At 38.1% G+C, this 17,522-nt stretch overlaps 1 protein-coding gene across 1 annotated transcript; it reads left to right on the top strand.

The window, feature by feature from the left end:
• The first annotated feature begins 6,507 nt into the window (after positions 1–6,507).
• Positions 6,508–11,325, top strand: lim2.1 (lens intrinsic membrane protein 2.1). The gene is made up of 5 exons (XM_064351106.1): positions 6,508–6,659; positions 8,084–8,276; positions 9,360–9,509; positions 10,136–10,270; positions 11,103–11,325. Exons 2-5 carry the CDS (start codon positions 8,102–8,104, stop codon positions 11,162–11,164), a joined length of 522 nt encoding a protein of 173 aa, XP_064207176.1. The 5' UTR covers positions 6,508–6,659; positions 8,084–8,101; the 3' UTR covers positions 11,165–11,325.
• The last annotated feature ends 6,197 nt before the right edge of the window (positions 11,326–17,522 follow it).

The raw sequence follows: 17,522 nt of genomic DNA on the forward strand, positions 1-17,522 counted from the left end.
AATGAATCTTCGCTCTCCTGAAAAATGGGAGAGGAAAAAAAATGCGGAAAAAATTTTTCTCTCTCTCTTTCTTGCTCGCTCTCTCGCTTTCTCTCCTCTCTCCGGTGCCTCCGATGTTTGTCTGCCACTAAAGTGCAGACACTGACAGGAATTTCAATTATTTAATTATGGAGGAAATGAAAAGACTTAAGTGTTGTGATTTCTGCAGTCTTTCATGGATCAATCTAATGTATGCTCACATTGGAAATGAAGCAGAATAGGACAAGGCAAAGTGAAGCAGCGTCTCCTTAAATCACGCAATTAAAACGGCAAATTAGTTTCTTGATATATTCATTTAAGTGGTTAAGTGGAGGGGTTCTTTTTTCCATGAACATAGTGCAGCCTGAAAGAGGTGGAGGGACAGAGAAGGAGGGGGAACATCGTCTGTGTGCTCTTTTGATTAAGGCTACTGGTTAAATGCCGAGAACAAATACTGAAAGTGCCTGTGGCACAAATTAGACATCCGTAGCTTCCCGAATGAAATTCAAAAGAGTTGATTTAAGCATTTAGTGGGGATGTGCCTGGTGACTTAAAGGATTCAGAAACACTTCAGCAGCAGCATTCATTAAGTTTTAGGAAACCGTGACTGGAGCAGGTTTGTGCAGAGCGTTACTCAGGGAGAGCGGTGCAGACAAAGAGGGCGCACCGTCAATAGAATGAGCTGCGTCAAAGTGACATTCTCTTCGACCTTGAAATAATCAAATGACTGCCTCACTACAGAGTAAATATCCAGTACATAGTAACCTGTGGTTGAAGCATAACACTTTACTATTAATTTTGTAGTAATTTTTATGAATACGGTATACTGTCATGTTGTTCAATATAGCATGTGGAATTACTGAGTAAGAGGCCTATTATTTCCAATATACATGAAATATATGATTTAGGGGCTGAATCCCGCATTAGTGGCAGAAGCTCTGTATCATTATTTTAATGGTACTGATGCGTGTGAGGGGTGGGGAGCGACATACCCCAGAAAAGAAGTGGCTTGGGATGATATGCAATCATATCCCGTGTTTATGGTCACTAGAAAGATGTAGATCTTTAAAGCATTCGAATGTGAGCACTCTCACAGTTTTGTGCTTGCTGAGATAAAAGCCAGCCATGCTTTTATCTGCAGAAAGCGGGAACAGGCAGAGATGAAGGTTTAAGCGAGGAAGGTGGAGGAAAGAAGGAAAGTCTGCCATGGCTTTGGGGTGATTAGCCAAAGGAGGCGCTAGCAACAGCCAGTGATATAGGAATCTATCAGCTGCACAGACACCAGACAAGAAAAATCGGGCCTTGAGATCAAGTCAGACAAGCCAGAAGAGGATGAAGAGGATGAGGAAGCACAATGTATGAGCCATTACTGATAGCAATTGAGGTGTGCAACCAAAAGCTTTGGGGTACAGTTCTACAGTGAGGCACTTCTGTTACCGGGTGCTCAGTAATAAACACCTCAATACCAAGCTGTTCAAAGGGGCATGGCGAGAACTATGCAAAAAGCCTATGCGAGGGCATCCACGAAGTGAATGGATAAAGCGATTTCATTGCCAAATGTGTCTTCTTTGCAAGGCTGTGTCTTATTTGATACAACTTCATAACCGTTTTATCCCCAGTCCACCTACCTCTGTCCTTTTATATTCATATTTTATTCCTTTGTGTGATAGGCTACAATAATATTCCTTTCTCTATAGACATGTTACAACTGTCCCCTTGGACATGAAGGCATGTACATTACAGGTCTAGCTACCAAATGACATGTTAATGGAGTATTTATACATGAAGACAAAATCTAAAAGACAGAGAATATGGTAGACTCATTCAGTCTGTATGAAAATGTCCTCATATTTTGGCCAGCCCAGCCTTCCGGCCACTTCTATGGGCCTGGCCCATTATTTCCTCCCTATATTTTATAGGAGCAGTTTGTTCCATTACAAATGTAAAACTTAACAAATACAAACAAGCATTATCTTCTCTCAGGCAATACAATTTAGAGGTTGGTTTTACACAAGCAGGTGTTGAAACCCCTGATGTAGCACGCAGCATGGTGGATGACATACTGTCATGCCATTCACTCCTCTGAGGACATAATCAAGGAAAATGCCTTAAAGTCAGTCCGTAACCCCCAGCATACACTTGCAAACTATCAAGGATCTATAATATCACACAAAACATCAAGCAAACAGTATCCTTTTCTGAGTTTTCTGCTGCTATAACATGTTCCAAAAACTCCACGTCTCCTCAACTCTTCCTCTTCCTTCAGGTGATGTCACACCTTTATCTCTTTGAAAGGAAGTAATGCAATCATGCTGGAAAACATGATCAAAATAAATCACCAAGGGTACAGTCCAATCACTTGCCTTCACTCCTTGCATCTCTTATGACGCGAAGGAGGGACGCAAGGACGAGATACGAGGATGGAGGAATCAAGGCAATATCTATTAGGCAAATAAAAGGTCCTCACTCAGGCAAACATCAGTTTGAATCAACATCAATGTGGCAGATGAGGAGAGGCTGTGTCCAAATCAGTGCACTTGCCTGCTATTGAGTAGGCTTGTTGAGTTCGCTGGATGAGAAAGTTGTTAGACGGAGAAAATTTTCTCAAAACGTAGTGCACCTAAAATCCCAGGATGATATACAGCACTTATTTCAGGGGTTTCGCTGAGTATATTCAGGACTATACTATTGAGGAAGTAAATAACAATTTTGGTCCCATAAATATGACGTGCTGCTTTGCTTTAAAAAACAAGCTTCAACAACTACAACAACACATGAGCATCACTGCAAAGGCATGTTACAACGCATCCACAGTACAGTTGGAAAATAGAATTGCGGATATTTCACATACTGCTCATTGTGTACTAAAAAATATGCACTAAAGTAGGCAGTGTGCTGAGTAGACTGTACATGGAGGCTGTAGTAGGAGTAGTAGACCATCAGTAGGAGGCTGATTCGGACATAGCCACGGATCCATACATGTGGATCACATATACGCATCATGTGTTCTGAAAAAACATGATGTGTATATATGAAAAAAAGGCTTCCACATAGGTTGAACTTGTGTATCCTCACTGAAGCCTTCTCCAGGAGCCTCCTTGCTCCTCCAAGGAGTATTTAATGAATCGGACTGTGTCCAATTCAGCCTCCTAACTACTGTGGCCTAAAAGTATGTACTAGTTACAAAGCATAATACGTACTGTTCCGTGCATATTTTTAGTATGCGGTGGGCAATATGCAAAAATGTACTGTGGTAGTATTGTATGATGTTCCACCCTTGCAGTGATGCTCACGTGTCATTGTTGTTGTTGTTGAAGAAAAACATCAGTAAAGCTGCAGCTGGTAACATGTCATATTTATGGGACCAAAATGGTCATTTACTTCTGAAAAAGCATGCTCCCGAATATAAATCATCCCAGGATTTTAAGCACTACACTTTGACAAAACTTTCCCTACTTAACTTTCTCATCCAGAGTAGTGAACAACTACAGTATACTCAATAGCAGGCAAGTGTGCTGATTCGGACACAGCCTTGGAATGTCCTTAAAGATGATCCCAAAGTGTGTGCGTGCGTGTTCGAGAGATACATTAGACCTCCAGCTTATCTCAATGTAAATACATGAACTTCTAACATTAAAGTTTGTGGACTCATTTCTCCGCTCCTTTAAGCAAATTCATTTCTACTGTATTACTGTGATTGCTCGCTTATTTTCCACCATCTACCAACAGTGTATCCGACCACTTTTCCCTTGCACACATATAAATGCTTCTTTTTCAAAACAGAATTCGCCTTTGAAAAGCCAGATGCATTTGATATGGAATTGCTTTTCCATCGCAGAAACATGTTGTCCACTTTGAAAGTACAGGATGATATCAAATGGCCTTATAGAGGCATGGTTGAAATAGAACAAAATAGACAGTGGTCTATAAAAATGAAGTGAGGTGTAAGTGTGGCACTCACATCTTTGAAAGAAAATCCTTTCTTGCTGTATTTTGTGGTCGTCAATTGGTCCGAGTAACTTGCTCTAATGCATGTAATGGACCTACCCGCCTCCTTTCATCTTCTGGAGCTTATGTTCAAGGGAGAAATGCCCGTCTGCCGAGCCAAAGAATGCATTATTGACACAGGGGCAAGATATGGCTCTCTTCAATGAAAGGGTTCTCTTTCTTCTTTTCACTGGCAGGATTTTAATGTGTCTGAATCTAAACAATCAATTTGCTGATTTATTGAATGGCCTGCATTTGAATACATAGACAAATTCCTTAGTGTTATTTTTCCAACTGGAAAGAAGCTCGGAATAATAGCAAAAACGGCAGCAATATTCTGATCAGAATTTCTGTTCATGCCCATTTTACCTTTGAAACTTACAATAAAACTTAGGGCTGCCTATGGTATTATTGATGTAAAGACAACTTACCTTGAAACCAGCTTCTATGTACAAAATATCTACTTTTCTTCCTATGAGAACGCAGAAAAATAAACACTGTAAGCAGAAAAGGAAATAATGCATCTGTTAGTTATGGACAATTATAGACAGTCATTTTATCACCTAATCTCACAGTGAATCTCACAGTTCAGGCACACTGTGAAGGAGTAGCCTTCACTGTAGAGACACGTTTATTCAATAGATACTTTAATTTAATTTACAAATGCTTGCAGAATAAGCTTAAGATCAGCTTTGCTGACTAATGGGGGGTGATCTTTTTGCAACTACTGTAGGTTTGGGCAGTAGGGTAGCAACGCTTTTGCCTGCTTTTTGCCTGTACAATTTTTGCCTGTACAATTACAATGTAAATGTTAAAATATGTGAAGTCTCAGTGCCTGCATGTCTGGCTTGTGTGTAAATAAACTGTTTTATTTTTGATTTTTAAAATCAAAAACGACCAGCTTCGTGATATGCATGTTAAACAACTTGAGGGGAAAAAAAGACCAAAGCAACAATAAAACATCCCATATATTAAAAGTCATTTTAGACATTTTAGGCTACTTGTGTGTTTATGCATTACCTTAGTCTGAAAGGCTGTTTGGTGCAATTGTAAAAAAATAAATAAATTTAAAAAAGGATAAATGGGAAGAAAAAAAACATTTGTGCATGTACAATACAAATGCATTCATTTTGAATGAGCCCCTTCTTGGCTTCATTTGGAGATTTCAAATACAAATAAATAAATGGGTATATATATATATTACCATTGTTAATAGATATCAGTAGATAGCAACCCACAGTGACCCTGGTTCGTTCCTGTTCTAGTTCAGGTCAGCCACTCATGATCCAGTATGTAATGTCAGTGATCTCATAGTCAACAGTCAACAGGAGGACTCCAGTAGGAAGGGAAATTTCCAACAGGGAATGTAAATGGGAGAAAAAAGCTGTCCCTTTCTCCTGCATGTTCCAAAGCACCAGGTTTCATTAACACAGAGATTCACACAACTTTTCACAAAAGCAGAGAACCCTGAGCTTTCAGAAGAGTATCCAGCATTATCTGCTATGGAGTACACATACTGCTTCAGAAAAAAATACACCCAGGCCTGATTCTCCTGCCCAAATAAATTCTGAGTCATATTTTGCATCACAGAATTTATTCTTATAACATAAGGATGGGAAATGTTCAATGGCCCTTTCAAGCTATGGGTAAGAATTAGGCCTGGAACTCAGTTGTAATAAATGGCACAATACAAAATTCTTATTCTTAAAATAAAACAAATGCTTTTACTTTTCACTTTTATTTTTCATCTACTTTCATCTACTTTGAAGGCATTTGGTGATTTACCCGTACACCGTCAGATAGAACTATCATCTCTGATAGGCAAGCGGTTTCCTGTGCTGTGGAGAGGGAGAGTAGGGGAATCAAGTCTGGACTTTTTGGCATATTAACACTAAACACATTCATATTTCCCATATGCAAGTATATTGGTGATATAAAAGAAGTGGACATAATTGTGTTGTGGGATCCTTCCTACAGATAAAATGTTGTGTGTAAAATCAACTCTAATAGAGTACTTTTAAACATAACAGAGTACATGTGGTCCCTATTGGACTCATATAAACTCTGTAGGAGTTGATTTAACACAAATTGTTTTGCTATGAAACAAGATACTACTGTACATTCACATTTCCGGCAATGCAGATATTTCCTATTAACGGACAAATTGATTGAAATTTATCGGATCAAACTTGTAACTGTTGCTGCACTGACCAGCAAAGGGAAATCTTCTACTAATTTAAAAGTTTGTTTTGACTTTTAAAAAAATAAAAATAAAAAAAACCTTGATGGCTGCGGTAGGGGCTCCAATTTAACGCTTCAACTCCCCTCAACTAAAGAGATTTTAGTCCTGGATATTCAATTGAAACTACTAAGTCATCAGTATTACTTAAACCTGCAAGCTTTAAATATTTTTGTTTTTTCAGCAGATTCCCAAACTACAAAACTAGTCTGCTCTGATTGGCTGTGGCCCAGCCAGTCCCTTTGTTTCCCCGTGCTGTTTGTTCTTTCTCTGTTTCCTATTCACCAGCGAACCGTTAGTGCTAATAGCTACTGGAAAACTGCCTGTCTTGGCATTATAGGGCCCTGCTGTATTTTGTCAGACAGCCCAACTTTATTACGGAGTCACTTAGTCTCCCTAGAAAGGATCAATAAAGGTAGGTTTTCTCTCTTATTGCTGTAATTCTGTAATTATAGAATCACAAAACATGTTTGTTACAATCAGGTTTAACAGAAAAGGTGAAGGTATTTTTAAAAAATTTTAACACAATGAATGGTTGAAATGATCACTGTGATAGGTATTTCTCAACATAAGAAACAACTGTATAAGTTAACACACATATACCGAATGAGTTTCATCTCTTCTGTTAATAATTTTATCTACTCTCTTAGTAAAATATATATCTAAGGTAATGTTTCCTTATTTACATGATTGATTTGTGTGAAGACTTGGGTGGTCACTTCAGACATTTTTATATATAACCATAAGTATAGTATTCAACAGCATGGAAGAAAAGTGATCTGCTCCATTTTGTATTGAACAAATATGAAAATGTCTATCTGAATTATTTACTTAAATATGCTATTTTGTCTAAAAAAACATTATTTTAGCAAAATAAAATATATCAACAAAAATAACAGTTGCTGATATTTAAACTTACATTAGCAGTTCTTTAGTGAACTGCAGTATCATATTGTAATCAGGTTTTGCACACACCCACAGTGTTTGATTCACACAGCAGTGTGGCTTTCAAATCAACAAAAACAGGGTCGCCACCTATTGGCTGTTGCAGAACCAGCACCTCGGCTCGATGAATCCAAAAAAATTGATAGCTGTTAGAGTGACCAAAGAGCTTGAAATTTTAAACACAATAATATTCAATATTAAAAATTACATTTTAAATAAGGTTATTTCAAAACAACAATCACAATTTTGATTTTGTGCATTTGAACATGTAATTTAGATGTGACAAAATTGTGCGAATAGATGGATATTTCCTTTCTCAGACACTGAAACATCCATTCCACATACCAGATCGACAATGATGGAATAATTCAGTGTGTGGATTTTACAAACTAAAGATGGTCACTGGCTGTAAATATTTGCAACAGCACCATGGTGTGAATTATTTTGAGTGGATATATAAAATCTCACTATTTATTGTACAATATGAACTTCTAAATCTTGATTCATTACGACCCATATTGGCAACCAGCCATACACCTCTGTTTAACACAACTCATTTCAAGGTAAATAATGGTGACCAGTAGGTATTTTACAGTACATTCAACTGAAATTCAAAAATTCAATGTGTAGGCCTGTAGAGTAAATTTAATTGATTAATATATATATATATGATATTCCCTTTGGCCACCACAACGCTTTACAGTCAATTCATGTTGATTGATCCAGCGAAGTGCATTGTGATTCCCTGCCTGTGTCCTCTTAGTTCAATCCATTGGAAATAATGTGTTCATTGCAGTCCGATTACAGTCAATTATTTTCACTCCACAGAAGTGTGCTTGGATGAATGGTATCAGAGGTGACCACCCCGATGCTAACCAGACTCCTGTCTGTCAGTCTGTCCCTAGGTGCAGGATGTACAGCTTCATGGGCGGAGGGCTATTCTGTGCAGGCGTAGGGAATATCCTCCTGATTGTTTCCACAGCAACAGATTACTGGATGCAGTACCGACACTCAAACAACTACATGCACCAGGGTTTATGGCGGTACTGTATGCCCGGAAAATGCTTCACACATACAGACAGCATCGGTAAGCTCGCTGGAACTGAGAACAATGCTGCTTTTGTCAGGCTCTTGTTTCTGTATCCTCTCGCTGAGTCATTTGTTAATTTACAATGAGGCCGTTCAAGTGACCAAAAATAAATAAATTAATAAATTAATAAAAGAATAAAGCCATGGGGAATTCTTCAAGTGACTAATGGTGTTTAGAATCATGCAAACGACCTCAAAGATATGATATAATAGCTGTTTACAGGGTTATTCAATTGCAAATAACAGTCAGCCATTTGAATGGTGCGATATTTAATTACTTGCTATTTACCACTCAAAGTTATCCAGAGCAAGCATTACATTAAACCAATAAGAAAAAGAAATGTTTCATGTGTACAGAACTGCTTTCTAAAAGGCATACTACAAAATGGCCCATGACTGGGATGTTTAGTTTTGTTAAAATGCAGGTGCATAAAATTAATGTAGATGCTCAAAAGAAAACATGGATAAAAACAAAACTGGAAACATGTACTACAATTCAACACCCGAAAATCTCTGAAAAAGAGTGGTAATGGCTTTTTCCTATGAATTAGGCTGATCTGAATATGCTGTCCAGTTATACAGCTAGAAATGCATTTCCACATAAATATTTTCCATGCCCACTACACCATGAAGCCATTCCCAGTGGGCACAGGGCAAATGCAGACTCACTAATGCATGATATACAACGAGGCCAGCGTTTTGATATGATATAAACGCCACGATTGACTAAGCAAGTCTAAGGTCTGGTGCTGAACATTGACCTAAAAACATTAGCTAAAGAAATTAAACACAAATAATATTAACTTAATAACTGTGTTAATATTGTTAATGTTTATGGGAAGAAATATTAATGCTTATCAATACTATTATTTGCAAAGCAAATTCAAGGGCCAGTGTTGACTGGATCCTGGCCAATTGGTGTGTGCCATGCGTGAGGTTGTGAACACGGACCAAGGAAAAAACAGGAGCTACAGATATTATCTATTTATTTGACAGATGTCTCTATCCTGACAGCCTATGTGTGCAGCACATTTCAGATTCTTCCCAGGTCTAATGACACATTTTAACCCCGAACCTCCAGCCTACTGGGACGCCACCCGAGCTTTCATGATACTCTCCCTGCTGGCCTGCTTCATCGGAATCATCATTGGCATCATGGCCTTCATCCACTACTCCTCCTTCGACCGATTCGATAAGACCTTTGCTGCAGGCATACTGTTCTTCATCTCATGTAAGAGGCCCCTTTTTCGCAGGCATCCTTCACACTGCATTTCCGCCCCCTGGATGGGTTAACCACACTGCGGGGCGTGGAAATGCACCTGCAGATGGGTATACAGAGCAACCTCACTCGCTTCCTTCTAAAGGACACCTTTACCTTGTCATTTGTTTGGAAATGCCACACTCACCATATCACCTATGGGTGGGAAATACAGTGAAGAAATGCATTATATTTCCATCACATTGTGATTAATAGCCTAAAAATGAAAATGAAACACTAACATGAACTCCATGGTGATCAATACAATTTATGATACATTCTGTATCCTATAGCATTTCCTTAATTTTATATATGTGAGCTGAATAGGGGGACAACAAATTAAATAAAATATGTTATCAGGTAGCGCCTGTGAAAAATAGCTGAAGCAAAACACAATGCTGAGAAATATTGTTTAAATTTAATAATGCGTGTAATGCACAGATGCAAAGACTAAACAAAAAAAAGCTTTGCAATATGCAATATCTCTGTGCCCCTGGCTCCATAAACATACACGATAAAGGTGTAAGTTTGTCGGATGTGCTATGACGTATTACAAAGAAGTCGTATCTGGCCATGACCCTTGTTCTCACTGTCCACAGGCTTTTTTGTATTGCTGGCGATGGCGGTTTACACCGGCGTAACAGTAAATTACTACGGTAAACGATATGGGAGCTGGAGGTTCTCCTGGTCTTACATCATTGGCTGGGTGGCCGTGGTGCTCACCTTCTTTTCAGGTATAGCACAGATATAGAAATTTTATATGTGTGTGCATTATATATATATATATATATATATATATATATATACACTTCTTATTTAAGATGTATTCACAGTTCTCTATTCCATCAGAGTTGAATGAAAGTTCTACAACTTTGTGTGATTTTATAAAATTTATGTAACTAGAAAATGTGAATCCTAAAAGTATTCTTGTCTGTTTTTCAAAAGGGATAGAATACCTCAGGAGCAAAACATTTCTCAGTATTTTTCATGTATAATTCCCTTATCTAGGGACCACATCTAGAGGCTGATAAGATGGATGTGGAGAAATATTTTGGGTCAATCTGTAGAACTTTAATTCAACTATGATGGAATGGACGGCTGTGAATACATCTAAAATAAGACATCCCAAATAAATGCATTTTGAAAACTTTTTATGGCATACTAAAATGGGAGCGAATACTTTATATATATATATATATATATATATATAGAGAGAGAGAGAGAGAGAGAGAGAGAGAGAGAGAGAGAGAGAGAGAGAGAAAGAGGGGGGAGCAGCATACTGTAGAGTGTAAATTCATCATTTATGAATTTATGAATTTGCGAGGTTTAACAATAAACCAATAAATGTTTATATGTTTATATATGGTGGGATGGTGGATTAAGGATATATTTAGCCTTATTGTCATTGCATAACCAAGTGTATAAAATTATAGACCTGGTTATTTCATTTCTTTATTTTTTTAGATCAGTGTATTTTATCTTTACTTTTGATGTGCTGTTTATCTTTAACTGAAGTGTGTCATTCAACGTCTAAATATTTGTAATTTTTTTTTCCCAATTTGGAAGGAATATTCTATATGTGTGCCTATCGGATGCACGAATGCCCAAGGAACTCCAATGCCCATTAGAAGAACCCTGAGAACCGCTGGTCTATTTACAAAGATCGTGAGAAGCGCTTATCCCTGCACCGGAGTTTTAAAGTCAGCTCTCATTCCCTGTTCACCTTTAGGACATGGGTCCTTGAGTACCAAGCAACATAAAAAATAAAAAAAAGCTGGAATGCAGTGTACCTGTTTGTCTGTTTGATTTGCAGAAGTGCATTTAAATACTGAAATGCAACACAATTCCAACAGGTGCCATTTTTACCTCTGTTGTTTCTCAAAAGACAAATAGTATGTTTACGTGCAAGAATTCAGCAATATATGTTAGCTTGGTTTATTAATTGGATGCTCATTTTGTGAAAAAAGAAAAAAGAAAAAAGAATGTCTTCCTGGTAGGCAAAAGACAACAGGTTGAGTTCAGGTTTATGGTTTCACTCTAACAATCTGGCTGGAAAAATCCTAGAACGCTGAACCTGGACCAGAGAGCAACCAATCACATTGACTTTTCACATCAAACATGACGTATCCATCATGCATCACTCACAAGCTTCACCAGCTCTGCTGTTTTATGAAATTCAAAACACTACAACCTCATTTACAGAACTGGATACTTACTGATGTTATACAGTAGACTCCTTTTTTATTCACACCCTTGATAAATATGAACAAAAGAGATCATACAAAATAAACTACGTAAGTAATTAGCTTTATTTTGTGCTCAAAAAATGCAGAAAATGATATTCTGATAACAATGCAGTGGCACAAACCACAATCGAACGGTTCACAAATTATATATTTTGTTCCAGAAAAATCAAGAATCACAAATATTCACACCCCTGTTATCAGTACTTTGTGGTTCTTCCCTTGGCCATTATAACAGCAAGTAGTCACCTTCTGTAATGTCGTACAAGGTTACGGAACTTCTTGGGGGGGATCCTCGGCCATTCTTTCATGCCGGATTGTTGTAGTTTCTTCAAATTCTTGGGTTGACGTCTATGGACTCCTTTTTTGAGTTCAAACCACAAATGTTCAATTGGATTCAGGTCTGGAGACAGAGATGGCCACTTCAGGACACTGATCTTGTGCTCGGTCAACCATTTCTTAGTTGCTTTGGACGCATGTTTAGGATCATTGTCTTGTTGAAATGTCCATCTGCGGCCAAGGTGTAGCTTCCTGGCAGAGGGAACAAGGTTTTTGGACAAAATATCTTGGTACATGCTGGAGTACATGGTTCCATCTATTTTAACAAGGGCCACAGGGCCTGTGGATGCAAAACAACCCCAAAGCATTAAAGATCCACCACCATGTTTCACTGTAGGGATGAGGTGCTTTTCAACATTACCTGCATTTTTCGATCACCAAACATAACGCTGATGCGCCTGTCCAAAAAGCTCAATTTTTGTTTCATCTGACCACAAGACACAGTTCCAACTGTAGTTCAGATGTAGTTTGGCGAATTCAGGGCGCCTTTTTCGGTGAATTGTATTAAAAAAAGGCTTCTTTCTTGCAACTCTGCCATAAAGGCCATTGTCATGTAGGCACTGTTGAATGGTAGCTTTGGACACCTTGTAACCCCAAGATGCCAGGTTGTTTTGCAGATCTTTAACTGTAGCCCTCGGACTTCTTTTTGCCTCTTGAACCGTCCGTCTCATTACACATGGGGGCAAGATAGCCTTGCATCCTCTACTTGGAAGGTTAGCCACTGTTCCAGTGGCCTTAAATTTTCTGATAACTGACAATGGTGGAAAGCGGATTCTTTAACTTTTTATGGATTTTTTTTGTGGCCATCTCCTGATCTGTAGAGGTCACCTTTCGTCTGATGTTTTCAGTGAGTTCTTTGACTTTCACCATGATGATAACTGACCACAGTATTTCAAACATGTGTTCCCTCCTCTTTATACCCTAGGGAAACAGGAAACTGTATAGTTCCCTGTATAGGCCACTGTATAGTTCCCTAACCTTCCAATGAACTTCAAATCAGCTGTATATTTATGAAGATTTGTTTTTGGTGGATTTTATTTAAAAGAATAATTAGGGTGTGAATAATTTTGATCCAGGTGTTTTCTGGAAGAAATTTTTTATAAATAAAACAAATGTGTTTTTCTGAACAATGTTAATAGTATTGTAGATTTTACATTTTTTGAGCATAAAATAAAGCTTATTACTTATATAATTTATTTTATATGATCTGTTTTGTTAATCTTTATCATGGGTGTGAATAAAAAAGGAGTCTACAGTATACTGCACCTTGCTTCAGGTTTCATGTCTTTGCTCTGTGTTATATGTCCAGACCCATAGTTACTACACTACAGCTGGTTCTTAAGCCAATGAGCATGTCCAACAATAGAAACAATCAGAAACAAATATAAAAAGAGACTTTGGGTTCATCTGAGTTTAACAGCCTCAGTAAATTACAAAATCATGGAAAGTCTACAGTGGTGCAACAGTGATTTGCACTACAGAATGTAAAATAACCATGCTGTGCAAAAGTCGAAAAAAGCCGTTTTAAATTGGTACTGGTATAGGTTCTGAATCAACTGCAGGGATTAGAACAATTATTTGTTCTCTCCTTAAATACACAGGGAATGCTGGGTGCGTCAGATCCCTGTGCAACTGAATAAGGTTTTCAGCCAGTTCTGATCTGCCTACCTGAGCAGATAACCACATTCCTTGGAGGACACACCTAATTACAATAGGCACAGGGCATTCAGATGACTGGTGATTGGTTCATTATCCCAACTGTTTGCCTAACTACACAGTTATCAACAGGGGGTGCAGAATGCAAATAATGTAGCAGTCTCTATACATCACAGAGCACAGTGGAGTGAGTGAGAAACACAAAATAATAATCACATTCCTTACTGTCATTAAAACAGAAAACCAAATTTCCTTCTTAGACTGTTCATGGCAGTTGTGGCATCAGAGTCAAGCACTAATCTGAATAGCTTTTCTCACTCCCTATAAAACATTGTCTGGGTAACTGTGACTACATGTGCAGGATTCAGTCCTTTCTGATGGGTAGGTTGGGATGTAGTCCATGCAACTATGAACAAACAAAAAAGACTCCAAATTGGGCTGCTCCAATCCCACTAATTATATACACCCACTGTGTTCCCTAGTTACCCAAATGGGGCTCAAGAGGATGGGGTTCATCATGTTTTTATTGCATGTATGTAGTACTCCATAGTACACCTGCAGTGTATCTGGCCCATTCAGACGGAATTCAGCCACAAGTTGACACCAAGGCTATCATCTTCCCCACACTTCAGCCCTTTTCTGTGGATACCACAACAGGAGTCGTTTTCATGTTCTTTCATCCTTTGCATATTTTGAACCCTCGGGTTGTCCTCAAGGTCAAAAATGATAATAGCAATGAAAACCGCTTAAAAAATTTTTTTCAGCATGCAACCATTAAAGCCTACCATTAGAAAAGTTAAGCATTGTACCTTTTTTATTTATATAAAAGTGGTACACCATCAGGGTACAAAGGCAGTCCTGTGAGTCTTTTTTAACTCTGCAGTCATGAAATTAGAAGCCATGATTAAAGTTAAGCACAGAGTTAATGTAGAGGCTTTATCACAGGGGGTCCGGCGAAGGTGCGTTACTTGACCATGTGGACACAGGTGCATTCATAATATGAAGACAACATAATGGTTAATAACGGCTCACCAATGGTTGCACTGTTACTTTTTGATAAAATACTGTTCCTATCGCCGTTTATTTATTTATTTATTTATATCACCTTTCTCCTATTTCCCTTTCATAGGTCAAGGGAAATTTTAACGATATCTATTGTCTACTCCCAAAATGTACCTTTTGTCGCCCAGTTTTTGTAGCCTATGGTGAACGAACTCTCATTACAACTAAATAGCAGACGAATAATTATCTTGATAGTTGCTTAACCTTCGGACATTAAATACGATGTCACGTTTCAGGGGCCTTTTGAAGGGTGCGGGCTATCTATTTAATTATCTCATTTAATCCTCCATTTAATTCTCCTCGTGGTTAAACTCTCTTTATGCGATAATTATCTATTGGCTGAAGTGGCCTATTATGGACCGTTGCGAGTGTTATGCAGCTGTCTTATGTACTTTTTGTTGAGCGAATGAAGTCTATAGCTTTACTGATTTTCGCATTAATCAAAACTCGCTGAATATACAGCGACTGCAGTCTCTCCGATCCACCGGTCTTATATACTGTATATATGGACTTCTTCTGGGCCTTTTCTGTGCTTCAATAATCGTGCCTATTTTTAATTCGTTTTCCCCTAGTCGTTTATCAACTGGCATTTCTGAACCGGCTACAGGAGCCGTCGACATTTTTTCGTAATCGCGGAGATATTTGGATAGTTTGTGATGTTGCATTTCGTTTCGTAGCATGCTAAAGTTGTTAATCATTATAATCCAGCAGGCCTACGGTCTGGATGTATGCCTCGTAGATCTAGATAGTACAAGCCAGGTGCAATCGATCTCTCAACGGATTAGACCACTGCATTCTCTCAATGGTGAGCTTTTTAGCTGCACATTCGTCCTACTACTATATTCCCCTTGCTATAGCCTACAAGTATTTCAATCATATCACGAATTAAACATGGAAAAAGCATAAAAATGGCCGGAAATGGCTTTTATAGGGTGGAATACAGCCTTGCTGCTTTCATTCCATTTCGATTGTTGTATTTAATATTAGTATTTCTCTCGTAAAATAGATTGAACACGTCTCGTTTTAGGCCCATTTCAGACGCAATATGTGGGTTTGTGGCAGTAGCCTACAAACCAGGCTCGAGAAACCTAACTTCGGCTTGTAGCCCTACTTTTTTACGCTTTTCTGTTTTACTTCGTGATTTAAAGTTAAATATTACCAGGTGGTCCCCATGTCCTCCTTAGCCCTATATTACATTATTTGTCTTGGAGATATAGTATTTCTCCGCTATGGTTTCTCTGCTGTTCACATGATGCTCCGAACTATATTCCTCCCGCACAGGGTAGCCGGAAAAATGGCGATCACTTGAATATCTCCATTAAAATTGCATATTTATAAGGGTGCACTGTAACAAGTGAGCAGCGCTTTTTTTAGACTGAAATCACAATCAGAATGCCAGGATTTAATAGATTGTAGATTTAATGCTTATTTGTATTTGATGCGCCCAATGCTCCCTGTTCTGTCTGAAGAGCCAATATGGTCGTGCAGGCGTAATACCAGGGGTTACGTGGGGCCTGCAATATCCGCGACGGACATGATTTCAAATGTTATGTTAGCCTATTGTGCAATTTTCGTAGACCAAATTGATAACCTGAAATATATCATTCTGGTCATTTCAGCCCAGTATAAATCTTTGTATATAAATGATATAAACAATAGCGCTTCCCAGTATCTTAAGCCAGCATGTGGTAGTATGATATAACCAACAATTATGTAGCCTAATATCGTGCTCTTTGATGCACATTTTAAATGCAATAAAGTAAATGGAAAAGACTAAATAAATTATATTAAAATATGAATATATTTCGTACACTGTGAACAAGTTGTCTGTACATTCATGTATTGTACGTTTGCCTCTTCCAACATTTGACTTCTTTATATGTGCGTATGCCCCTAAGAATATATATACGTATATCTCCCGCAAATAGAAACACTAAGCTTTACGGAAAATAAATCTAAATTTGACCAAAATTTGAATTAGATAACATTGCAGATGAGCAAAGCAAACAAATAGTCTAGGTTACTGTGGGAAAAGGAAAATGTTTATAAAACACAAAAAGACATATCAAATCGCTTAAATGTATTGACGTTCGCAGATGTAAAACTTAAAGATAATCTCTAAAGCTTCTCAGACAAACGTGGCACTTAAGAGTGACGCAGTGCCTCCCAGGCGCCAAATTTCACTTGATGAAATGACTAGTGAAAAATCCGCTTACCTAACAGCCGAGTGGATGGATTCCTATTGATTAAACACGAAAAGGCATCTGCGTCGCCATTAATTCATTTTCTTTCTCGTTTTCCCCCGATAGGTACGAAACTAAAAGACTCACTGGTGTACATTTAACACTCAGGTGGACGCGCCAAAGAATAAAATAGCCTACTGATCAAAACCGTTAGAACATGGAACAAATCATTTATTTTTGCTAAGAATAAATCAGCATATATTAAATATTTGCCACAAAAGTCAGAAAAATGTTTCAAAACATTGGTGGGACAACTTTATGCTCGTCCAGTGCTAAACGTTATGGTGGGTTGCGGCTGCTTTCTTTTTCTTTAGGCCTATACATTTAATAATTCTGTCTTTATTCTTGTTAGTTTACTTTGCTGGTTGATTTGTTTGGCTTTATTCAGGCAAATGAGCATTTTTCCCGGTTGTAGCGTGAATGCCATTGAAAAAATAAACGCA

This window comes from Anguilla rostrata, chromosome 9 (assembly GCF_018555375.3).
Source record: "Anguilla rostrata isolate EN2019 chromosome 9, ASM1855537v3, whole genome shotgun sequence".
In the NCBI taxonomy this organism is placed as follows: domain Eukaryota; kingdom Metazoa; phylum Chordata; class Actinopteri; order Anguilliformes; family Anguillidae; genus Anguilla; species Anguilla rostrata.